We start from the raw sequence: 27475 nt of genomic DNA on the forward strand, positions 1-27475 counted from the left end.
GTGTGTGTGTGTGTGTGTCTGTGTATATATTTTTTTCTTTTTTTTTCTAGTCTTTCTTCTTTTTCTGCCTCAGTTTCTATGCACACAATTTTCTGCATTGTTTGTCAGGGCTGGTTCCACAATTAGCCATGAGAGGAAGCAAGATGCAAGAGGAAAGCGCCACTTAACTGTGGGGCTCCTTGTTTTGTTGGGCTGACTACGTGGATTTCTGCCTTTGCTCATGAGGCTTTTACTCCACAATTTATAGAACAAAGTAAATGCAGCCTGAGCAAAAAGACTTCAGGTGTTTGTTCGGAAGGTAATTAGGATTTCAGCAACTCCAAGGTGCTTACACAGCACAGCGGAGACAAGTCTAGGCACGAGAGCAAAATCAGGGTTTAATAATCTTTTATCTTGGATTACTAACTCTCAGTTGTGTGATATAATGTGAAAAGAATGAAATACTTTGCATGTGAAAGTCCAGACAAAACACTGCACTCTGCATCAGTATTAAAATAAGAGAATACAAATCAGATCTGCAAAATAACAGTTCAACACAAACAGCATGAGACTTTACTGACAAAAACCGATGTGGTGTATTAAATGTGAGATGCAAAATAAAATAAAAACAAATCAGTATGGAAAAGTTCTTATTTACAGTGATGCTGCAATAAATAAAAGGAATACAAGACAGTTCTAAAACAGCTCTAAAACGTCACCAAGCAACGTGACAAAATCATTTATATTGCAAAACCTTTTAGGGCAGAGAAATTAGATCAACCTCAAAATGCCAACACAACAAATGCAGTAAGGCCTAGCTGCTCATTCCTCCATCAATAAAACAGAACGCTTGAGTTCACTCTTAATGGTCCCATTTGTGATAATTCCCAAATTTGACCAAGCAAGACATTCAGCTAAAAATGACACACTTAGCTTGCACTAAGCACACACACATAAATAAATACTATGCAGAGACACCTTTAAAGATTCAAGACACAAATGCACATCTGGATACCATCCCCACCTTTTTCTCCTCTTCCCTTTTTCAAGCTGCAGAACACAAACATACTTAAAGAGGAGAAAGGATCAATCTTCTCCATCTCATGAAAAAAAAAATTAAAATTTCTTTCCAATTGAAGTCCCATACAGTTTAAACTGGTCACTATGGAGGACTGACAGCGGGGACTTGACACCCAAGACATGTGGACACCCTGGGGAAGAGCAGAACTGTAAATGCAGACACAAACTTCAAACAACAAAGCCTCAAAGTGAAGTGCTGGAGGCCCTCAGGCGATTCCTTTCAAGGGAGCAAACCAAAAGACAACAGTCCTTTTCTTTATTCATCAGGAATAAAGAAGAGGACTGCATGCAAACAACCACCTGATGTGCTGAATTACAGCATGAGGTCACTGCATGACACAACACATAAAACATAAACACAAGACATAAATGACTCTGTGCAAAACACTGAGGCACATAAAAAAAAAAAATGCTGCATGCACAAGCATACTGATGAAACCATGCAATGGCTGTAAACGCCTGCTTATCCACGCACATGCTTTCAGTGTTAGCGTGAGTGAGTAATTGTTTCTACCTGCAGTAATCTAACATGAGTGTTTGATGAGGGCTGGAGCTCCATGCTTGGCAGCATATAAGAGAACTAATGGCTGACGGCTAATTGCTGCCGACTGTGTTTGCGTGGCTTTCTGTCTCATGCTAATCTTTCACAGAGGTTCAGGCTGCAGAGTTTTAGATGGAGCTGATATCTCACATTGGACCACAGGCTGCTGTTCTGCACAACAAAAGAGATGCGGGTGTAGTTTGTGAGAGTAAAACTCCTGTCTCCCACACTTTTAGACTGAATAACATGCATGGACAGATTTATACAATGCTTCTTATGGCATCTAATTGTAACATGTAGGTTCTATTAGTCCTTGATAAGAAATTTAAAAAAAACCTGTAGTATCTTAAAAGTCTAAATCACAGAATCAGTACTGAGCACAGACTTCTGATGTTCTTAGCTGGGAACAAAAGACTTCATGCATTCAAAGTATGTTTGAATGAAAAAAAAGAAATCCAATGTCATGTGCGAGGTGCTACTGGATATCTAGTCTGGTGCTGATACTGCTCAGCTCAATTAAACAATAATCTACAATAATAAAAATACATTAAATTAAACTATATTAGTAACTATCCTCGAAGGCCAGTCCTTCAAACTTTAAATGTTTTCCCACTGAAACACACCTGATTCCAATTAACAGACTTGTGGAGAAATTCACAACAGGCTATTGCAGAACTATATTAGTTGAACCAAAAAAGTTGCAGCAGGAAAACATCTAAAGCCTGAAGGACGTCATCCATCGAGGACTGGATTGTCCATCCCCGGTTTAGAGGTCAGTACTTCTCAAAAGTGGGTCAGAGGGTGTGTGGTAATACTTCCGTTAGTTCAGTAAAACATTTGTTTGACTCTGATCTTTACAAACTAATGCTTCTGTTGCTGAAGTGACCTACTAACCGGCTGAGGGGGAAAACTAAGCTGCAGCGCACCGCAGCAAGCAGCCTACGCTTGCTATGAGCACTGCTGCATTTATAAATGACACAAGTACAACCTTGTAATGACACAGTTCTTTTCCAAAATCTGCACCTACCAAACACACAAGACATCTAATGTGACCTCACTGAAAAGCAGACAAAAATTAAAACAGCCCCCTCCTCTCCTCTGCCCTGTCCCCCACGGTCAGTCTGTTCAGCACATTTCTCATCCCACAATCTGCAGAGCCAGCACTTTTTTTTTTTTTAGACCAGGGGGCTATTTTTATCATGTTGCACATTTGCATCACAAAAGGAGGCAGGGCTTATAACTTAAAGAAGGGGAGTTGCTCAGATAAAAGCCATACATACACACTTCAAAGCTGGTGTTGACTGTTCAAAGCTGCAGTCGACAGGATGTTTGATATTTTGGTTGTATTAGCTGCCCTGGCATGGGATTGCTGCACAATATGGGGCTCATAGGGTGAGGGGTAAGAGTGAGGTCTAAGCTGGGGTCTATTTTGGAACCTTTGAAGATGAAGATACCACATGTGCTCAGCTGTGTGCTTGCACTCGGGAGGCCTTTTGGATTTCTATCTGATTCACTACAAAAACCAACAGGAAGTCTAATGACTGACAGCCAGGACAGAATCCCTTCTGGATAGGACTACAGACACCTGGCTGCTGGCAAACACAAACACATGCGAGCGCCCGCACACACCCACACTCATGCACTTCTTCATCAGTGTTCACCTCTTGTCCTTGGACTCCACAGGATCATATATTTTGACACGTGTTGCAGCTTCACAAACACAAGCTCAAGTTGCCATTAGTCATTTTTGCAGCTGCATGGTGTGTCCTATGGACAATATGAGGTCCCCCAGGAGACCCCTCTACCTGAAAATCCCAGTATTCAATCTAAACAATCTTACCCTGGTTCTTAAATAGCACCTCGTCTGTTCATAATCATCACATCAGATGAGAGAGGACAACATACAAGGACATTAGACAGACAGCTCCAGCGATATTGTAGATGAGTGTTTGTATAAATAAACTGGCTGCTTTTACCCGATGGCAAGATGACTTACATGGTGGAGGGAAAAATGCAAACAGAGACTTGTTGTCGACCCGAAGCGGCATAAGATTATTAGAAGTGGTGCTATCCTCCATGCGGAACATCTCACTGACGACCTGCAATGCAAAAATAAGTGATCGTTTCAAGGAAAAACTAAGGGAAAAAACATTAAAACAGCTTTAGTTAAGTTTTACAAATGATTCAATAAGTTTATGGAACTCTATAAGTTGGATATAAAAGGAATCTGCTGATGCTGCTGAAAGGCATCCTGAAGAGAAGTCTTCAGAACAATAACATACAGCAGAGAGGATGGTTGTATGATTCCTTTCCAACCCTTCCCCCACAAACCAACTGTATGCCGAGCTACAAAACATAACAATAATGTTGCTGTACTGATGCAAATGTCGAACTGAGGTGTAAACAGCTACATCTTTGGGATGGCAGAGTGTGACTAAGCATGGAAGAGGAAGATGTCCATATAGTTGTGATCTGTTTTGATGCCAGATGACCAGCTTCTTCTGCGTAGTAATGCATTATACCAACACACTGCTGTTCGTTTTATTTTATTTTACAATCTTTTGCCCCTCTTCACTTCTGTTCTGCATACTTCACATTTATGCATGTAAAGACTTTTATATCTATGGTTCATGTTTTATACGTTAATCATAGACCATTTTATATGTTTACCATATGGTTTATACCTTTGTGTCTTGTTGGTACCCTTTGTGTTTTTTGTTTGTGTTATTTTTGTTTTCACACATTTACCCCGACATAAATTACTTGTTTGTTTAAACGGAGTTGGTAATAAAGCCTGAATCTGATTATGATTCTATTCAAGTTATAGTCATGGTCTGCTCCCCATTCAATGACTTCTAGGAGGCATTTCCAAAATGACTACTGAGTGATAAAACTTATACAGGACTTTATTATGTACCATTTTTCCCAAATATATTCCCTGATTTGGTTTTTGTTGCTGATTACAAGGAATGTTGTCTCAAATACAACACAAAGGTGTTCTAGGGACCGTAAATGCTTGGTTTCATTGTTTACATCTGTTCCCCACTCATGGAACCCACAGTGACACCACATGTCTTATAGATATGGATACTGTCATTCTAGACCTTCCTTCTAAATATGTCAACGGTGAACAGTCAGAAACAACTTTATATGGATTTTTTCCTCTATGAATATGAAAAGGACTGAAACCATTCATTCATTCATTCATTTTCCGAACCGCTTATTCCAATTCAGGGTCGCGGGGAAGCTGGAGCCTATCCCAGCTGGCTTTGGGCGACAGGCAGGGTACACCCTGGACAGCTCGCCAGTCCATCGCAGGGCCACACAGAGAGACGAACAACCACACTCACGCTCACTCCTAGGGGCAATTTAAAGTGACCAATTAACCTATCATGCATGTGTTTGGATGGTGGGAGGAAGCCGGAGTACCCGGAGAGAACCCACGCATACACGGGGAGAACATGCAAACTCCACACAGAAAGGCCACTGACCAAACCAGCCAAGGATTGAACCAGCAACCTTCTTGCTGTGAGGCCACAGTGCTAACCACTGTGACACCGTGCAGCCCGGACTGAAACCATTCCAGCAAAATGTTCCTCACTACTCAACAGAGACTTTACATCCTCCTGCTGTAGCACAGAGTGGGGGAAGGGTCAGAAGTTCCAGTTTTTTCTTTTGTCACCCTTTTATAGCTATTAATCGTGAAAAAAAAAAAACAGTGTCTTTGCATCTAATTTCAAATAAATATACAACCTGAGTAGTTTTGGCTCCATCACTGAGGCATGGACGCCCGTCTGCTGCCCTGCTGCATCCATCTCGTCCTCCACTCACATCAATGTCGCCGTTTGACTCTCTGTTATTCAGATAATATGATGAACACCCTGCTTACACAACAACAAATAAATAAATTTATCACGTCTATGCAATAGCTTGACACGCTGGCACAAAACGGCATATCGAAGGTCCTAAAACATTCGTCAGTTGTCATGCTTAACATGATCTTATGTTCTGCTGATGTGCACTTAGAATATCTTAAAAACAGGACATTAGTTTGACCTAATCTCAGCTTCAGTGTCCCCAGTTAAACTCTCTGCTGATCCATTAATGCATTAAACTTCCTTATCTGGGTCATCTCGCTTTCTTCACTAAACAGCCCTTTACTGTACTAACCCCCACTACCCCCACCTCCTCATCCCAACCTCGCTGAACAGACACATACTCACACAGATGGGACACTAACCTCTTTATGTCACTTGGACTTAATCAGTAGCAGAGAAAAAATACATAAATAACACACACACACACAAAAAGAATAACAACCATATCTGATAGTAACTCATTACGGAAGCGCTTGCAGCTTCTTCGTCTCTAAAGCTTTGAAAAACACATTTACATTTGAACCAAAGCTTTATTCAAATAGAACACAATATTTTTACTATATCATAAAGAAAGGGAAAATATCAAATGTGTGAAGAGATAAAACTTTTATTATATTCCAAAAGTCAAATATCTTAAGTGGCTGGTACGTTCAACACACACAAGACAAGACAAGCAAGCAGCAGGCTCTTAGGGACCAAAACTGTGGTTGTATCTAAATTAAGATGTTTATTTGGATTACAGCATGTAAGTGTTTTCAACATGCTACAGAACAGCTTCCTGCACACTTTCCTTCAGTCCGGCTCTGCCACACGAGCAGAGGGAGATGCGTGACACCACATAGCACTCAGATTCACATGATCTCCCCTGAAGGGTAACCTTGCCGGTGGAGGAGGACATCATCAAGGGAGGGATCGTTAATTAAGTGGCATGTTCTGCGAGTCAGCTCCGGCTGACAGTCAGGCCTCCAGTGGGCTTCATCATCAACCATTACGCTCAATGGCAGGAAATGAGGAAAAATGTCTGGCTTGTGTTTTGAAAAGGCCGTAAGCACCTGGTCAATATGGATGCAAAAATACACGCAAATGTATTTGTATGCAAATTGCTATTATTGTTATCATCATTATTTATGGAAAATGCTGAAAAAAAATGTAGGATACCAACTTCTTTTTTAAAAAATACTGGATTCCTCCTCATGATTACTTTTGTAATACTCATGTAGGTTTTTTTCTTTTGTAAAGGAATTAACTACTTCATTTTTATAAAGATGCGAAATACTTAAAATCGGCAATAAAGATGACAGATTAATAGCTTTTTAAGTAGTAACCAGAGTTATCACATAAAAGTTACATGAAATGCCAAAGAAAAGCACTGCTCAATGCTGGTAATGAGTACAAGATACTGTTGGCCAAACCAACCCAAATGAATTATATATTAGGAGTAAAAGAGTGTCTGTGTGTCTAACCTTCTATGAAAATGTGCCTCAGCTTTAGACAAAATGAACACATTTCTGTGTATGCCTCAGCTCTTGCCAGAACAATTTTATTGTGCTGAGCCCATCTTAGAACCACAGAAAACAGATGGCATCAGTCAGATAATTGCTGTGTCACTTACAAACAGAAACAACCAGCTGCCAGCCTCTCTTGGCTCTGAGCTCTGAGCTGCAGGACAAAATAGAGTCTACTGCATGGTGGAGCATCAGGGACACACGTAGTGAGAGTTAATAGAAAACACCCTACAAACCTGGAATTGGGAATAGATGATCTGTCCGAGGAAGAATAAGAACAGCAAGGCTCTTCTTCTCCATCTTCCATCAGCATCCTCTGGGCCTGAGTGGAATAACAACAACTCTTAGTCATCATATTTACTCGCAGCTCACTTGTAGTTTAAATTAAAACAAGAGCAGTAGCATCTGTTCTGATGCATGTTTGGAGATAAAGTTCTTATGTTTGTGGTTTCCAGAAAAGAAGAGCACATCTATAATGTCTTGTCTTACTGTGATTTTGGCATGTTGTCTTCTGAATGCTAGAAGTTCGGTCTGTTTCTTACAGTAGGCATTCCATGTTTCTTCATCAAAACCGTAGTTAAAGTAATCTGAGATATTAGCACCTACAATCAAGATATAAAATTGCAAATAAAACTAATCAATCAATATTCACACTGTGAATGGAAAGGTTACTTGATGGGAGGAGTCATATACTTACTAATTACAACTCACCAGGTCTCATCCAGAGCTTTTTATCAAAAAAACGTCTTTTTTTATTCATTCCTCTGGTGGTTTCTGACACATTCATCCCTTGTCCCTCTGCAGCCTCTGTAGAGAAATCACATTTGTCATCATGAATGCATCATTCAACAAAACTGCAGTGTAATTTCCCTCATGCACATTTGAACTAATGATGAAAATGTTAGAAGTGGACGTTTTAGAATGAAAACTAATCAATTTACTGCTTTTTGTTTTTGTGTTGTTTCACTGAGTAGTCATGCTTTCTTGGTCATTCATAAAAAGGTTCACCAAAACACCTCCTTACCAGCTGCATATGTCTCCATTTCAGAGCAAACCTCAGGATTCACAGGTGAGAGCTCAGGGCTGCAAGATATTGAGATTCAGGTTACAACAGCTGTTATCTCCACCATCATATCAATAATTTGGTCTTGGAGAAACACTGTGGTGTCGGTTAGATGCTAATAGCCTAATTTAGGAAAGTGTCTCAACGTAAAAGACTAATAGATCACATACCTTATAAAAGAAAGAAAAAAGTCAAAGACATCTCAAAGCTATGCTTTGACAGAAATGGGTTCCAGACAAATAATGTCCCTCATATTATGGCCAACAGGGAGAAAAACACAATTAAAAGCTAGAAATTCATCATTTTGTTGCCAGCAGACAGATGGTAAACAGTGACTGTCTCATACTGCATGCACAGCTGCACACCTGCAGAGAAGGCAGTGTCATTGTTACTGTCATCTTCTTGGATATTTTCCCATAAAACAAAGGAAAAATATGAAAAAAATAATGCATCTGAATTTGCACATGTAAACAACCTGAGAAGAGCACTGGATATAACATTTGATTATAAAAAGAATTGTACTGGTTACAGCATAAAGAAGCAAATGAAAATACAAAACATCCCATAAATGTAGGTTTATTGAAAACAGTAAATTTCTTTGTGTGCTACTCTAAACCTCAGCCATCCGGGCATCATGTCAACAGCAAATACAAAAAATGTGTCCTCCAACTTTTATATTCAATGTCAATTAATAAACAAAGAGAAAAAGGTCAAATAAATTTGTTATGATACCTTTCTGTAATTGGCAGTTTATGCTTCTTTTTTTCTCAGACTAAAGGCTTAAAAAATACCGATTGCAGATAGCATTAATGCTCCACGCGTGGAGCCTTCGCATTTTCTAAATCTCAAACACATTTTTCAGGGCAGCAGATTTAATGAGCATCAAATACTTATTAATGTGCCACATGACTGACTGCACAACACATGTACTGTGAAACTATAATGATCTTTGTCATTATTCTGCTGTGAAAACTGTATTATACCTGAACCCTTCATTACAACACTGCCAACACAAAAAATATGCCTGGAAGTATTCAGACCTCATCATTAATTCGATGTAGACTTTCATTCAGTCATTCATTTTCCGAACCGCTTATTCCAATTCAGGGTTGCGGGGAAGCTGGAGCCTATCCCAGCCGGCTTTGGGCGACAGGCAGGGTACACCCTGGACAGCTCGCCAGTCCATCGCAGGGCCACACACAGAGAGACGAACATCGATGTAGACTTTTCAACTCAAAATCATATGACCTCAAAAAGACCTATTGGATTTGTACTCAATGTTTGCAGGTGATATGTAGCTGGCTAATATAGAAAGGTTTGGCCCTGTAATTATCACATGTGTATGCAGCTAACAGTTAGAATAACACACGTCAAGAAAAAAAGTTTCTTTTCTTTTTTTCCCTCAGCAGTTTTTTGTTTGTTTATTTGTTTATTTCGAACAGTAATTAGATTATAACTCAAACTTGGATATAAAACGACAAAGCAAACAAAATTAAGAGTTCACACGTGGTGCAAAAAATCTAATTTACAAGGGAACAATCTATATGTTCGAAAAGGAGGAGGAAGAAGTGTAAAACTTATTAAATCCAACCCCTTCTTCTGATTGTCAATGTTACATATCATATAATCGCACTAACTACACAGCATAAATCCACATGTAAGTACATAGTTACAGCTTCAGACATCAGACCATGCATATTAGTCTAGTCACCCATATAGGGCATACAAGATCTTAACTCACACATAATCACCCCAGACTACATTATCCATGATCACACAATCCAGAACATAGCAATGCACAATACTCCATCATATTTACTACAATTCACAATCATCTGTGCCTAAATACTACCACATAACCCACCAAGCACATCCATGTGCTACCTGCAAAAGCATACTAAGCCTACTCATTCCCATACCTGTTGAATATACCGTTTATATTTTTTCTTAAAAAGGAAGATGTTTGGACATTGTTTCATCTCCACATTCAGTCTGTTCCAGCGTTTCACTCCATTAATTTTTATACTAAATCCTTTTTTAGTTGTTTGATATCGCCTTATTTTAAATTCTGACCGGTCTCTAAAGTTAAACCCCCCACTTCTTTTCAAAAACATTAAAGTTACATTTGTCCATGCAGGAGTCCAGTTTGGCATATAATTCAGCTATAGAGTACAATGGATTTGGCTGTAGGTAGTAGAGCGCATTCCCACATAAAGGCCCATTTTGAATCCTTCCCATCATAGCCAGTCTCTTATTTAATTTTGTAATATAGAGTGAATAGAAATGAAAGCGTATTGAAGAGACAGTTAAATGGGATGAACTAACCACATTGAAATCATTTGAAATTTATTGAGGATAGCCCCGTGAGATGATACATCTAATTTTTGAGGGGGTCCTCAACACAGACAGACAGATACAAATGACATAACCATAGCATTCACACTAGACAAACGCTCTCTAATCTCCCCCATAAACCCAACCCTCGGTACAAGCAAAATAAAATGCATTTAACAGAAAAGTACAGTATATCCATGGATATACACATTTAAATAACAATCGTGATGGACCATTACACAGCATAGCTCAAAGTAAAATTGTTTAGGAGAATAAAACAATATCAGAAGCAAGAGCAAGCTGTTCTACGTAGCTGAATATAGCTGTCTTAAAGCTTTGCTGAGAAGTGATGGATCTGATTGACACAGGTAAATTGTTTCAGTCTGATGGGGCTTTGAATTTGAATGCTCGACGGCCAAATTCTTTCTTAATTTCTTAATCATATTTTATTTCTTTATCTGGTGTTGTGTGTCTCACATTTGGTGTAACACAGTCCATTTATGTTTAGGAAAATGGTGCTTGTGTAAAATAACATACCTGTAAGGAAATTTCTCCTCCAAGTCATATGATTGGAGATCATATATCCCTGAAAAACACAAATATGACCCACAAGATAGTTTGATACAGTAAATAGTTGTAAATTCAGGCTGAAGTATTACTAAAGAATTCAAAAGATTTTTTTAGCATGTTAAAGGATTAGATTAATAACAGACGACCAAATACATAAATAAACTTTTTTTGTTTGTTTGTTTGAAGGGGAAAGAGGCCTGTTTAAACTTATCTACATCCGTAAAGTCTCTCCTCCTCTTCATTCTTGGCAGCAGCCGTCATTTCCGATCCTGACAAAGACATTTCGGTGCAAAATCTTGTTTTAAATGACCACGGACAAGAAAGTCAAACTTTTGATGTAGCTACTAAAATTGTTCTTGTCAAAACCGGGACATTTTTATCAGCCATTTAATTAGTACTGTTAGTACATAGGAAATGTGTTTAACTGTCAGTTGAGGTGATCTCCATGGAGACAGAAAAAACCGTCAAGATTTGAATTTAATAAACTGCAAATGTTTAACAACATTTTTTTTAAAATTTGACATGTTTTAATTTTTAAAAAATGTATGAGTCCTGCTTCTACAAATGATAATAAATATATAAAATATTCTGAAATAAATAAATAAGTAAATAAAAACATTACTTTTAGCTAACAATGTTAACTTGTGGAAGCGAATTAGCCTGTTTAAAATTGCCATGGCAACGTTTGGGCGACGTCTTTATACTTTTGTGATAAACTGCAAATTTTACCAACAACAAAAATATGGTTTTTAATTTGATATGTTTTAGTTCTAAAATTGTATGAGTCCTGCTTCTCCAAATGGAAATAATTTTTTTTTTTTTTTTAAATTGAAATAAATTAGTAAAAACATTACTTGTTAACTTGTGAAAGTGAATTAGCCATATTTTCTTGCAGAACTGAAATTATATATCAACTCATTACAAAATGTGGAAAAAACCGAAAAGCAATAAGGACCCTTCAAGCACTAAAAGAACTGCACATTTGACTCACAAAGACATTGTTGAAATTGAATGGACAGACCGCGTTACCTCTACCCTCTTTCTGATTCGGTGGTTCATTGTTTCTTTTTTTTCTTTTAATTTGTGTTTTTTCTCTGTAAAATGTCAATACAAGAAATAAAGTTGAGAAAATAATAATTTTTAAAAAATTAAAAGAAAATACGGTTTAAAATTGCCATGGCAACGTTTGGGTGACGTCTTTATGCTGCGCATGTGCCACGTCACCATTAAGAGACTCGTGTATTTGTTTTGTTGCAGCGACTCGACCTAACATTTCCTCATGTGTTTCCTGTTTCATTGTATTTAGATAGTAGTTGTAACAGCCAACATGATTACAGTTGAGGAATTTTCACAGTTTCCTCTCCAGATGTGGGAAAAGGTGCTGTCGAAGGTAAAGAAAGCAGTTGTTTTCATGGATGACAAGTGTGCAGAGGCTCTGCACTGGAGCGGAGGGGCTGCTGTATTATTGGAGGCTGGAGCCAGAAATGTCAAGCAGTTTTCAAGCTTCGAAGCCTGCGGTGTAAATGAGCCCAAAGCCGTATTTGTGGTGAGCACTTTGCTAAAGGGGAGAACTGTCGACATCATTAGAGACATCATATCTCTCAGTCACTTTCAGTATTGTGTTGTGATCACCACTGTTGCTCACTCCGTACACCTCCTTGCCAACAATGTCACGGCAGAAATGGAAGGTAACCCGGTGTTTGAGCAGTTTGAAGAAAAGCTCTGTGAGTGGATGGGAAACATGAACTACACTTCAGAAGTCATGCATGTGCCTGTGGTCTTCGCCCCTGTGTCACAGCAGCTGATCGTCATGCCAGCGTTTGCACACCTCTTTCCCCTTCTGTCACCAGACCTGGACTCAATAAATGCAAAACGACCCGAAAAGAAGAGATTTGTGAGCCTTAATGACACAGATATTCACGCTCTCCCTGCTGGATTGCAGATTGAAGTCAAATCCCTGGTTTCAGCATTGAGCTCAATGTTTGAAGCTACAGGTATGAAGGAGGAGAGCTTTGCTGTGGGTCCACTGAGTAGAATCATCGCAGGGGAATTGGCCAATCACCCTCAAGCAAAAAACCGTAGGAAGACTGCGCCTAATAAAGCATCAATCATCTTTATGGACCGGACAATGGATCTGACAGGTGATACCTACGTTAGAGAACTGTGATCATATCATGGATAAACTCATGGATAAACATTGTTAAGACTAAGAGTGTTCTAAAATCCTTATGAGTTTAGGTGTCAGCATGTGTTACTGTGCTTTATGAATTACAATATTGCTTATTTGCAGGGGCTGCTGGTCACCATGGCGACAACTTGGTTGAGAAGATTCTGACTGTGCTAAAACCTTTACCCGGCCATGTGACTGATGTGCAGGTGGACATGCTGGAACTGACAAGTCTACAGCAAACCTCTCACTCCCAGAACACTGTGGCTCCAGGCTGTCTTGCACAGACCCAGTGAGTGCATTTAATTTCTATACAGACATGTAATGTTTACTTACAGCTACAGCTCCTTCTTATCTTTCATTAAACACGCTCACTGTAGTTGTAGAGAAATGATTACACCATCACTGTTTTCCAAACAAAAGCATGTTTATTTGTTTTTAAGTATTAGAAATTAACAGGAAACTTTGGTAAACAAAGGTGGACTTATTGTTTTGTCCGCCATTGTAGGTCTCTTGTCATTATGATGCAACTGTCACAAAAATCTGAGCTGACCATCATAACTTTTGAACAAATATTTCTTTTCCTCATACAAAAACATTGAGATGAAGTTAAAACAATTACTAATAATTTTTGGTTCCTGAGTGAAGAAATATATTTATCACAAGTCACTTCACTTCTTTTGATGTTTGTTGAAATTAAAGTTGTGATTTGCTCTCACTGCTCACCTTTACTAGGTCAACGTATTCAGTTGCTTGTTAAACAAATGGCTAATCAGCCATTTACATGGTAGGAACTCATTACATGTAGCCATGTGCACAAGGTTAACTTGGTCATGGATTTAAGTTACTTTGAACATGGCATGGTTGTTGGTCTGAGTATTTCAGAAACTGCTGGTCTACTAGGATTTAACACACACACACACACACACACACACACAGCCAAACATCTTTAGGGTTTATGACACCAAGAATTAAGGCAGTACTGAGTGAAAAAGAAGGTCCAACCTGGTATGAGCAAAGTGAACCTGATTAAGTGGCCAAAAAGTTTAGTTTTAAAGCCAAACATCACATAACTATTTGGGCTCATTATTGGGCTCAAGTATAGCAGCAGAAGAAAAAAACAAAACTACATGTAGATCTTGCCCAACCCACTGGAACAGTGTTAGTCCAGTGGATACTGCCAGTAAAAAACAAACAAAATACAGATAAATATGTCATTAACTATCTGGCTCTATCCTACCACTCAAATAGAAAGTAGGAGAGGCTGCACATCTGCATGTGAATTACACGTATAGTTGGTCCAATATGCGCTGTGCAGTTTTTGTCCATAAAGCTGAAAATCACAGAGATATGTTGTTTTTATTTTAGTGTATATTAATTAATATTCAGTTACAAAAAGATGCCTCTTTTGTTTTGCATTGTTTTGTTATAAATATGATCATTAAACTTATGTCAGACTAATTGTACTATTCTTGTTTATTGAAATAATAATTACTTGCATTGAAGAATTAACCTTAATTAAAATACAGTCACAGTAATAGCAAATCTCTTTATTTAATTTATTTTTCTCTTTTTTTTTTTACTTTCAATATTTACCACAAAAAACTGACAAGTAGGACTGTATTTTTATATTATTTTGTCAGCATGCCATGTTATCTGTAAATGGCTCTATTAAGATTTCAGCTACATTACTATGGTAGTGTTTAAATGTGAAAAAAGTAAAAATCAGTCCTTTTGTCTTGCAGAGGTAAGCAGCTACTCTGGAATTTATTGGCTCCTTTAAAAGTGGAGGATTTTTTGTAAAAATCATAACCATCTGGAACTTTAGCCTCATAGCATAATTGCCAGAGGTTTTTGGAAATGATGATGCACTGGGAATCAGCAGTGATAAGAGGGTGAAGTTGGGTAGATATCAGAATTTGGCAGAATAATCCACAAAGCTAATTACACATGTTTGACTTGTCCCTCATTGTCATTTGGCAGTAAATAAAATTATGAAGCTTAATCCTTTTTTTTTTTTACTTTTAGAGAATAAAATGTTTGATGTTTGCCAAGACAGTTTTCTGTAAAATCACAGTACCAGTCAAAAGTTTGGACACACTTTCCCAATAAGTCCAATAGGAAAGTGTGTCCGAACATTTGACTAGTAGTGTACATAAAAACACTTTGCTATCATATAGCTGGTTTTAAAGGTCCTCCTGGGTAATATGAACTTAATCTCATCAACTTCTATTCTTATTATAGAAACATGCATCCAGCATTCTCACAGAGCTCATTGTTGGTGTTAAAGAAAGTCGCCTAACTTTACACCCTATGAATAAAAATAATAAACCACATTAAAGTAAAAGGGGAAAAAAGGGAGAAGTTGATCTGGGTTTAAACTTCTCCACCAGTGATGGCCCATTATGTAGACTTTCCATGTTCCTTGTCTTCCTCTTTCCTCTTGGGGATCCAGCTTCTTACCACATTGCAAACATGCTGGTCAGATTAATTGATGCTCTGCATGATCCCACGAGTTTCCCAGAATAAAACTCTTGTCTGCAACTTGTCAGCTTCTAAAATGTTATCCAGGTTGATATTAGTTACCAGGCCTTGGGCTTGGGGTTAGGAATAGGAGGGGCCCACCTTGCTTCACTCAGTGGGTTGGGTGGCAGAGACTAGCACTGGGAAGCAATGGTTTGGGTTTGGTGGAGTTTAGTACTCTGGTCTTGCAGGTAGCTGTTTTAGGCGCCTGTGGTGAGGCTGGTCTTCATGGCAAGAATGAGTCCTACATCATGTGTTCCACTTGGGCTTTGCTGCATTATGTGGTTGCAGGAGGAAAACACGGCCTGGGATTGGAAATGCAGTACGCCAGCTCATGGTAGTCTCACACGTCCCAGATATCCTCTGTCGATGCCCTCAGTGCATGTGTCCTCTACAGTATAATATGTTCTCAATTCAATTCAATTCAATTCAACTTTATTTATATAGCGTCAAATCACGGCAATGCCATCTCAAGACGCTTTCCAGACAGGAAAAAAAACCCAGTTCATAATAGCCTATATAAGCAAACCAACAGATTCTGAGCAATGGATCAGGTGTGTCTCGCCGTGTGACAGAACCTGCAAGAGGCTCACAACTTTTGCAAAATGATTCAAAGAGAAAAGTTTGCCTGTCTGATGTAGAAAAAAGGCCATGAGTGCATTTTCAGCAGAGAGCTCTCAGGAGAGACTGCTAGCTGAACAGAAGCAAGCTTTGCAATCATCATTCCACATCTTTTCACCAAACACAACCGGAGTCTCAAACACCTTCATCTCACAACATTCAGATGACTGATTCAGATACCGTGCGCAAGCGCTCGCAGGTGCTCAAACACAAACACACAGACAAAGTGAAGGGTAGCTGAGAGCAGCGAGCGAGCGAGCGATTACGACGGCTGTGCTTGTGTGTGTCTGATCGGGGCCAGCCGGATCAGCAGGAGTGTTATTGCCTGCGCTATCTCTGAGCAGATGGCCCAGTTGCGTCTTATCACTGGTGTTTAGGAGACTGAAGTACTGCCGAGGCAGAACAAGAAAGACCAGAGTTACCGCTATATTTAACAGCCTCAAAGTGCACAGCTCAACACTGACGCACTTTGTAGCAGCCAATGTTGAAGACAGGGCTGCAAAGCGTGCTTTTCTATGTTATAGTTGTCTGTAAAAGCACAACATTTGCAAAAGGGGCTCTTCCAGTTGCATGATGTGAAGTGTTCACAGCAGTAGACCCTGCTGGTGTGACCCGGTGGTGTGATTGTCTAATGAGTTCCCTCCCGCTGCATGTTTATGCACCTGTGGTTTTCTGAGCTATTTTTAGCCTGGACCACGGCATGTTTTGATTGGTTTAATTATGTGAACCATCTCAAACCTTTAAGTATTAGGTGTGGAGTTAGTTCAGACCTTGTTGTATGATACATATCCTTCAGTAATTCCAGGATATTTTTTTTAGATTACTGTGTCTTAAACATTCTGTGGGTGGTTGTTGACTCTAGCTCCACCAGCGAGACCCCACATGTACTTTGAAATTACTGTTATATTGTCTTTCATAAGCTGCTGAAAATATTCCATATCCTACAACCTGACTTTCACTCTGTGGTCGCGGTGATTATGCCAGGGAGAAAGTAGACTTTGTGTGTGTTAGTTTGATTGGACATCCACACATTTTCACTCTGGAGACTTTTTTTTTTGTTGTTATTCCACTCCTGAACGATGGCATTCGTCTTCCTCCATTAAATGGTTCCAGGATGTGCTTTTCCTTATGAGTAAAAAGATGTTGTGGAAAGCGGCAGGAGAAATGTGTGTGTGTGTGTCTTTGTGGTGAAGCACCTTCCAGCCCAGTCTGTGTAATTTGCTGTGCTTGGCTTCACAGCCCTTTTTGATCTCGAGCGAGACATGTGAACCCCACTGGCAGAGGGCACAGAGTTTTCCCTCAGTCTCCAACCGAAACCTGCTTTCTAGTCGTCATTTCGCCGCCTCGGACCTTGATGCTGCGGTGGGAGCGTGTGCAGTGTGGGCGAACCGGCGTACGGGTGGCCAGGGGGACTCTTGGTCTGCCTCAGGGGCTGCTGAGATTGTGCCAGGCGGAGAAAGCAACCGCACCCTGCCATGTGAAAACACTGCAAGGCTGCAGTCTCCTGAAATTTGCCCTGCACATCCTGTGCACACACCACCACGAAGGGGAGGGAACACACCTATTTCTGTCTCAGCTGGGAAATATGAGCATGAATAAAGCAGCCATGCATTGTGATTTGAGTCGAGGCTGTTTTGGAAAGTTAACAAAAGCAGGAGATAAATTAAAGTCCGGAGAGCAAATGAAAGACAGATGAGGGTAGCTAGCCCTGTTTTTACTTCACCAAGAAAAGCACAGGAAGAGGAAAACTTGCTGTTTCATGCCGAGGGTTCCTTTCAGAGGGCAGACTGTTTTCCCATTCTGTTCTCAGACGTAGAACAATGACACTCACAGCCAAGTGGAGGGATTCAGACACAACTTTACTCTGTCATTACAGCGTATATCATGACTTGCCATACAGCACTGCAATTAGTGTCACATGTAGCAGGAGGTTTGCTGTTATTGGGAATGTAGAGCTGTTGTGCTGTGTAACACAGAATGCAGATTCAGACCAAACATAAGCTTTTTGTTTTTCCTATCGCGACTAAAGCTCATAATATTTTATTTTACAGTAAGTGGGTTTCCATGTTCCACTGCCACCATGAACCTGCAGCAGATGACAAATGTTTGTGGTAGGACCACTTTAAAGGGTGGATGCTGAAAGTGAAAAGGCCATAATGAACGTTTTAATACACCAGTATGAAGCACAGCATCGCCGATTAGAATAGAAGAGTGGAGCAAACTATCACTTTCTATTTAATGGACTAGAGTGGCATGTGTTGTACTCCATTTCATGTAGAAAACATGTCATATCTAAGAGAAATAAGGCTGTTTAACATTTAAACATTTGTTTAAAAAGCAGCTTTTCTTTGCTTCAGTATCGGCGTGACTCACAGATCAGATATCGGGCTGAATTCTATTGATCCACAGAGTGGCCTCAGGTGGCCGGTGTTATTCAGTTTAAGCCAAACAAATGATATGTTTATTGAATATTTAGGTTTGAACTTGTGTATATAAAAAGTGATATAATTTATTGTTTTATGCACAGTTTCTAGTTGTTCCCATGCACCTGCACTGGCAGGTCTGACGGAGAGGGAGCTGCCTTCCCTAATTCAGAATGTCAATAATTTGGATGTATTTTAGTCTGGAAACATGAAAAAGCAAACCCACAGCTTCAAATGTTTGTAGAGTCAAGGTTTCCAGGTTGCCAAGGTAAAACATTGTTTATTCGCTGAAGTGTTCCAGCAGAGTGTTAAACATCCAGCAAACCAGGTGAAAACTGAAGGGGTTAGCCCACAGAGAAGTAGCTCCAGTTCATCATTCTGGCCAGTCAGTTCCTAACGTTAAGGAAAATTCTGGAAAAGTTGGCTTTCTGAAATGTCGTAATCCCATGTGACACCTCGACTCACACAAAGAAGGTGAAGGAAGATGTTGGAATCTCAACTCTGATGAATTTCTTTAAAATATTGTGGAAATAAACCAGTCTGAGCGTCTCTACCAACTGGTTTTGGAAGGTAAAACCCAAACTAAGTGTTTGTTATAACACTACTGTTTCAAATTTCACACATTTCACTGTTGTTACAGCATTATTAACTTCTTTCCAACGTCTCAACTATCTGCTAAAAAAAACATTTGTTCTGTTTATCCTTGTCCAAAACAGTAAAGCAGAGAGAAGCATTTTTCTCTGGTCTTTTTTTTTTTTTTTAGTGTGAAAGGTAAAGGGTTAAAAAAGCAGTTGTTACAGCTTAAATTGTGACTAACTTTGTTTTTATGAATTTATGAAGCAACTTCAAAGATTGCTTTTTTAATTATTTTAGAAGGTTTTTCTTATAAATAATGTGGAAAACATTTAATCTGGATTAACAGAGTTTTATCAGTTGCTCTCATTAAAAAGTGATGTGTGGTTTTCTACAGCCTAATGAAACTTTACACAGTAATAACAGCAATAATGACCATAATCACAACAATGTTTATATAAACTGATTTGGCATCGGAAAATATCTCTATCGGTCGATGTCCAAATTTCAGATATTGTGTCCAAACCTCAAAGAAGAGGATCGGTGTATCTTTATTCCCAGTAGTTGGTCAAAGGTCAGGAAATGGCATGACGATGTGGAATCTACCCATCGCAGCCAGCTAAATGTCCGCTAAAGAAGTTTAAGAAAAATAAACAATGCAAATCATCCAAAGTTCTTGCAAAATGCACCAAAACTTGAGTGTAAAATCGATATACCGTATATGAAAGATGAACGGAGCCTCCGACGGTTAAAAGTGAAGCCTATGCGGAAGTGCATAAAACTGCTGTTTCCCCTTCATCTGCTAGGGGCTGGCTCCAAAACCATAGACTCCCATGTTAAAAAGACCAACTTCACAGCAGAAATAAACATGTTTACAGCCGGGTTCAAAAATCCATTTTAGGTTTAATAGGTCAGGTTTACCTTCATGACAACTCTGGGGGGAGTAAATTTTTTTCGTTTAAAGTAATTTAATCTCGAAGTTCGGCATATTTAGGGGCGTGTCCTTTTGATTGACAGGTACCAATCTCCTGCTTCAAGTCAGAAGAACGTACAACAACCACAATTTTTAGCAGATTAACAACGTGACTTAGATTTAGCCCACTTACCTCCGTTAGCTGGTTAGCTCCTGACATAACCAGGTTAGCTCGGTTAGCTCTTAGCTACAGAAAGCTCAGAGTTCGCTCGATGTCAATCATCCACCATGATGCTCACGACCCCCCTCTCAGCTCCACCTCTTTGCCCATATATGTACTTTCCGGGTGCGACGATGCACATGCCTCTTCCAAGATGGCGATCGTAGGAACCGCCCACCGAGCTTCAATTCAGCTCTTTAGAAACCAATGGGTGAAGTCACGGAAGCTACATCCATCTTTTATATACAGTCGATGGTAAAATCCTGTTCTAGTCCTCACTTATCTGCAAGTTTTTTCTGTCTGAAGTTAAAAGGATCAACATCCATCCATCCTTTACATTTCATACATTCATTCAAATCAAAGCCAGTGGAGGCTTGAAAGGACTGGAGTCTATCCCAGCTGCCATAAAACAGGGTACACCCTGGATGGGTTTCCAGTCCATCACAGGATAATAATATTGCCACCAGTACACAATTGAGTTTCGATTAGTTTCCTAATTATTAACCTAGCCATCAGGGAATTTACCAACAGAACCAAGCTGAGTGAATTCAATCCACAACAAAAAGTTAGTTTGTTAAGTTATTATTTACCGATAGCAATAGCAAATGGGTTTGTTTTTCTTTTCTGTATTCTGTCCAGGTGTTTGTGTTTTGTTCTGCAGCATCTTCACTCTTCTTTTTAAAGCTGTGTCTTTGCAGATGCTGTAGTTTTCTTTGTAGCATATAGCACTATGCGTCTTTTTTAAACCAACTTCATTATGAAGAAAGTTGGCTTTAGATTCAGCTGTTGGAGAGTGATGTGATAAAAAGCAGCATATGTCAGCTCCTGGGTTCACTACAGCTTCTTTCAGCTGAGTATTATTGCCAAGCTCAGATCCAAAGTGTCTAAACAAGATTATGAGACGATCATTCATGCATTTGTGTCCTCATGGTGAGACTACTACAACTGCTGCTTCACCTGCCTTAACAAGGAAGCTTTTGCGCGTCTGAAACTCAGCTGCGAGGTTTTTGAGCAGCACCAGCAGGAGAGCCCATGTCACACCCATGTTGAAGTCTCCACACTTGCTTCTGGTAGAGTTTCGTATTGGATAAAACCTTGATACTAACTTTCCGGGGAGACCGATCTTTTAAAGTTGTTGCTCCCCGTCTTTGGAATGCGCTCCCCCAGGATCGGCGCTCTCTGGACTCAGTAGACGCCTTTAAAAACCTCTTCAAGACATATTTGTTTGAGCAAGCATCTTAGTTCCAAGTAGACCCAGTGGTGCTTCTGGTCTGGATTTATATTGTGTGTCCCTATATGTGGTGTGTTTTATTGTTGTGAAGAACTTTGTGACTTTGTGTCTGTGAAAAGTGTTATACTTACTTACAGTGTGCACAAAAAAGATCAGCTTTAGGAAGGTTCACCTACTTTCCTGCTGTCGCTCTGTGGAGAGTTTGCCCCAGCCAGGTGAGACATTTTACAAAGGTGCACATGAAGGGGCACTCCCTCTGCACATGTTCCTGGTCTGCGGGGAAATTAATCACCTGCATCCAGTCAGAATGTGTCCTGTTAGAAGAGAGTGTTAGAGTTATAGACGGGGAAAATTGGTTTTTCATCTCAAGGGAGAAAGGAAGTCAGTGTTGTGTCTTTTATCACAGCAAATAGAGTGAAGATACTAAACTACTCATAGTGAAGCTCTCTCAGGAATGTCCTGTTACCCTTTCACACAGAGGAACAGATTCTCAGTCTGAGATGTGATTTAATATTTAATCTGCCTGATTTTATCCATATTTTTCTAGCTGCTGATACTTTTTGCAGATGAATTTCATATCAGTGGAAGTATCTCATTTAGAGATTCGTCTGTATCAGTGGGCTGAAGAGTGTCTCATTCACTGCCCACCTCAGCTCCCTCTTTCACTGTAGAAACTTTCTCCAGCTGAAACCCTCAGTACATAAATCAAGTAGATTACTTTCACCTGAACAGCTTGTACTCCGTGTTCCCATCAAGACTAAGATAACATAACCTATTCTGTCTCGTATGCGGTCTCTCTGCCCGGTGGTTGGACTCTCCCTGCAGAGCACAGTTTCTGTTTTTGGAAGAGATGGGTGTAGATTTATTCATCAAGTTGCTAAAATGACCCCAAAGATGGTTCTTTACATCCTCCAACCCCTCTTCTTCAAAGGGTACGCACTGCTGACTTTCAGCTGAAACGGTAAAATAGCCAAGAGACATGAGAGGAGGAAGAAGATGACTTCTTCACTCCCCAATCCTGATCCCTTTTCTTTTCTTCCATCCACACTGCAGGGAAGCTGCTAACTATAGTTCTCCATTGTTTCATACAAGCATTTAAACCCATAAAGACACAACCCATGAAAAAATGTTAAGATACGTCAATATTTTTTAATTTGACATCTTTATTTACTCCTTTAAGAAAAATGTAAAATAAAAAAGTACCACATTTTTTTAGGGATATTTATCCTTTATAACCATGTGATATGTAAAAAAAATTATCATACTGTAGTCGTCTGCTTTCTGGTGTCTATTAAGGAGCAGAAGACAAGAATCAGCTTGTCTTCAGAAGGATTCTGAGCAATGATTGTATCATAAAGTGATGACCGATGTCTCAGACACTATGCGTCGTATATGTCACACTGGGTTCTTATGGGTTAAAGATGGATATAGACCAGTAATTTGAACGCTTTCTTAGTAAGTGTTACTTAATATATTTAACACCATCACACTGAATTTTTCGGGGGCTTTACCTGGTATTGTGCAGGAAATTTAAAGCACCTGTGGTGCAAGCATCAGAGATGGGGAGCAGACTACAAATGTCTGGTAAAATCACTCCTTTATGATCACACATCTACAGTTTTCTTTGTTTTGTTTTCTTCTTTTTCCTTTTAGCACTCAAGTGCCAGAGCACCCCACACTGGGACAACATCCCTTGAGGATATTTATCGAACTTGCATCAGCTTACTTTGAAGCCGCAGGATTCTTGCGTAAGCCGCTGTACTCTCGAAAACCTGCAAACAGTTTGAAATGTATAAATAAAAAAATACATGTATTTGTGAAAATATTTTGCCTAAATGGTCATATTTAGAAAATAAAAGAGTAAATTATTGTATCCACCGAACTTCCCCCTCAGCGAATGGAAACTGGGCCTTATGATCTCCTTTTTTGATGCACCTCTACGTTTGCTTCCTCACGTTCTGCAGAACTCCTCTCCTTCCTCTTCGCTGCACAAACTCCTTGGGTCATTTGTCCCTCTTGCCAGAACACACAGACACTCAAGGCCAGGTCTGGTTTTGCTCCACCGTCCTCCCTTTCTCTCTCATGATCTGTTCTGTGCTCCATGAAGATGTTTACAGGAAACCAACAGTTTTTTTTTCCTTGTTAAATACCCTCCATAAATTAACTCACCAATAGGCTAAGCTGATTGGTCACACTAATGCAGTATTAGGCTGCATAGTCGGTCTTGAAATTAAGCTACTTCACCTACTCGCCCTTCCAGCAAGGGACTGGTATGTTTTACTTGCCCAGTAGCCAAAGCTGACTGTTCCGGGATGGTAAGCTGAGGGGGGATTTGTTCAGCTAAAATGAATGAAATAAAGTAAGCATTAGCAATCTGGGCAGCTGTCAGGTCAGTAAGGTTTCATCTGTACAGCACCAACATTGTTCAGCTACATGGAGAGAAATAGGCTGTAATGAACAAAGTTAACAGAATTATACAAGTTGGATTTTTATGGAGAGCATGTCCTGCTGAGGATTCATCTGGTGCAGCAGTCACAGCAGTGGATCTGTTAATTCCAGCTGTCTCTGGTTAAACCTTCAGGTAAAAAAATAAGGCGGATGTCGATGGTGATCCTTAACTCTCCACGACTGTTATGAAGTCACCTGATCTCCTTGGTACATCACTGGCTTTATACAAAATTAATTCAGTGTGTAACTCTTATAGATATGTGCAGATACAGTCCCTTACCACCTCAGTTAGTGGAAGTTCGTCCTTCAAATATTCACCTTTTGACCCAAATACTGATGAGTTTTATTAGCCGCATAGCCAAGATTACTTTTCACAAGTAGAGGAAAATAGATGATTTGATAACATAAAGGATTGAATGACTAAATAATCATGAGAAAAATCATTTGTACTGCCGTAAAAAGGAGGATTAAACTTATCGATAGTTTAATCAATAAGTCTCAAAATAACATTTTAACATTATAAATCCTAATTAAGCTGTTGCTGTGTTTGAGACTGAAAAATAAAAGTGTGACAACGGCAGACTTTGATTCATCAGTCATGAAAACAGATTGTTTGAATTGTGCAAGTTTTGTTAGATTAAATATTTAATATTTGTTTGTTGTTGTCTTTCTTGTTGGTTTTCTTTTTTCCTGATCAAAGTGCTCAGAGGTGAAATTTAAAAACTGCAGGCGACACATATTAAATATTTTGATCACCTTTCAGTTATGGACAAAGTAATGACATTGGTTGTTAAGTAGTGGTGGGAAAATCGAATTGAAAAATTGAAAATCGGGATTTTTTTGCTTCACAATTTTAAAATCGATTTTTTGGCAAAAGAATCCTTTTTTTTTTTTTTTTTCTTTTCAAATAAATGAAAATAATTTTTATTGTTTTTATTGATCCTTTACTGGTCTTTTTGGGCATTATAGCAGCAGAATGATGGTCTGGCTACTGTATTGTTTTTTCCCAATTGAAATCAAGAAAAATGAAAAAAAAAGTTTTATACATTTATTTTGTTTTTAATCTACAAAAGTCATCAATATCAAAGAATTGTGAGAATTAAAATCGAATCGGCACCCAAAAATCGAATCGAATCGGGACAAAAGCATATCATCACAGCCCTATTGTTAAGCCTGGCAAGTCTGTTAATCCCAGTGATATCTGGTAAAAGTTTAAAAAACCATTAGGTAAAAAAGGTGCTGTTTGTTGGTGGTGATCCTCAACATTACATTAAATCCATCTTCCTTCAGTTGTTCCTGAAACTGAAAGTAAGTTACCCAGTAATCTCGGCTTACTTGATGTAAGTTATTGACGATACGGTACTCTTATAAATCTCCACTTCTCTAACATCTTCAGTAAGAGGTCCATTAGTTGGCCCCTCAGTCCACACATTATAAATCAAATGGTCTGAACTGGTGGTGTGCAGCTTTCTAAACATCTGCCGTGCTGCAGATGTTTGCAGAGCTGCCTTCGTCTTTGCAAAATGAACCCAAGTTTTTTAAGTAAGCAGCCCAAACTTCAAGGCAAGATGCATCCCCAACCGTCACTTACATGACTAGCTAACATTGGTTTGTGTGGTGCATTGTGGTAGGCTTATCTTTCACATCTCATTGCCAGGAGTAGGGTCACACTTTACTTGCCTTCATGCTCACTCCTCTCCTCTGCATCATGGAGCTTTTTCAGACAACCAATGAAAATCCTTCATGAGAAAATCATTGGAAAAACTGTTTAACACTGTTGTGTACCATGCATAACATGTTTACACCTTCATCTTTAGATAACTTTAACTCTGACTTTAAAGACTGAGATATTATTTTTCTACTGTTTTTTGTTAGTTATGTTTACCAAATCAACTCAGATATTATGTTTAACTTCTTAATAGATTTAGTAACGATGGCATTGTTTTAGCGTCAGCCATTTTTATGTCTTTCTTTTACAGGAAAGACATAATGTGGTCCTTTCCTTTTACAGGAAAGGGCCACAAATAAAATTTATTTTTATTTGTGGCCCTGAAACCTTTCACAAATTCTTTCCTCCACTGAAACTGATCACGGTTTTTCACATGTAATCTAATGTACACATCCTGAAGTTACCTTTTCAGGATGAAAATACTTAAAAGGAAATATTAGAACAATGTTTTGATTGACTTATGAGGAGTTATAAGGATACTTCCATGAAACAAGACAGTTATTTTGCTTGTATTAATGTACTGAGAATTACCTGCTACATTTCATTCACATTATTGACATCGTTCACATGTTGTGAGAGAAGCAGCAGCTTGTATATCGGTCTACAAACTACAGAAATATTTCAACTTCTTAACCTAATCTAAGCCAACTGGGCGAAGTGACCATTCACAGGTTGTATGCGTAAGCCGAATGACTCACTGCTGAATCATGTCATGAACACAGATCGCTACAGTGCAAACTTACTCTGTGTGGAAGACAGACTCATATTGAATAAATAAACTTGAAGGGGTTTTGAAGGGGCTTCAGGATGGGGAGTAAATTGAAGAAATCATGAGTCAAAAAATTTTTAGCCATTTTTTTCTTCTGCCTCATCCACTTCCAGGAATACTGCCCCGCTCTCCCCCCCGCATCCCCCCCCCCCCCACTCTCCCCCACTTCTCACTCCAAGCCCCTAATGATCTCAACCTGGTAGGTGGCACTTAATAAGCACACATGTGTTCATTTGTTAGCGTAGTAAACACATTGTCCTTTTTAAACTCTTACTTTTGATTCTTAACTGCCTTTTAATGGTTGTCACTCATTAGTGAGCTTTAGTTTGTCTACTCTCTCCAAACACACCCGCTCAGCACGCCATAGCAAACCAGAGAAGACGTCCACCATGGTGAGCGCAAGTCAAGTGCAAGAGTGCCCCCTTCAGTTTGCATTAGACCAGTTTTGTTTTTTTCACTCTTTTTGTCTCATTAATGAGGCCCACTCTGCTCTCCACACTCAACCACGCAGATAACCGAGCACACACACACACACACACCCCAGATTCCCACACCGCCCACCCGCCCCTGTTCCATAGTAGAGTTGTTACTCAACAAGGTTTCTGGCTGGTTATGGAGCCTGTCTCACACCCTGCCAATATAAACCCAGCTCACACCCCCACCTTTGTCTGACCAAATGGACCAGAGAAGGCAACAAGGGATTGGGGTTGGAGAAGGAAAAGGGGGGTTGGGTGGGCAAAAAGCCAAATGAGAACCATATTTCATCCACACTTTTCTGAAACCCCCCTCCAGCTTCCCAGAACACAGACAGATATGCAAGGCGGCGTGCAAACACAGAGAAATACATGTATCGGCGTCCTCAGACACGAACCCACTCGGTGCTGCTTGCATGTGGCCCGGTCAAGTCA

General features: G+C 39.5%; 1 protein-coding gene across 1 annotated transcript in view; it reads left to right on the plus strand.

The window, feature by feature from the left end:
• Positions 1-12277: 12277 nt before the first annotated feature.
• scfd2 (sec1 family domain containing 2) overlaps positions 12278-27475 on the plus strand; it is a gene marked incomplete at its 5' end in the record, with an annotated part of 132307 nt that continues 117109 nt past the window's right edge. The window contains 2 exons of the mRNA XM_079245402.1: positions 12278-13091; positions 13241-13409. Of these exons, the coding sequence (XP_079101528.1) occupies positions 12278-13091; positions 13241-13409 (983 nt within the window). The remainder of the gene's footprint in view (positions 13092-13240; positions 13410-27475) is intronic.

The sequence above is a fragment of the Telmatherina bonti genome, assembly GCF_933228915.1.
Source record: "Telmatherina bonti genome assembly, chromosome: 8".
NCBI lineage: Eukaryota > Metazoa > Chordata > Actinopteri > Atheriniformes > Telmatherinidae > Telmatherina > Telmatherina bonti.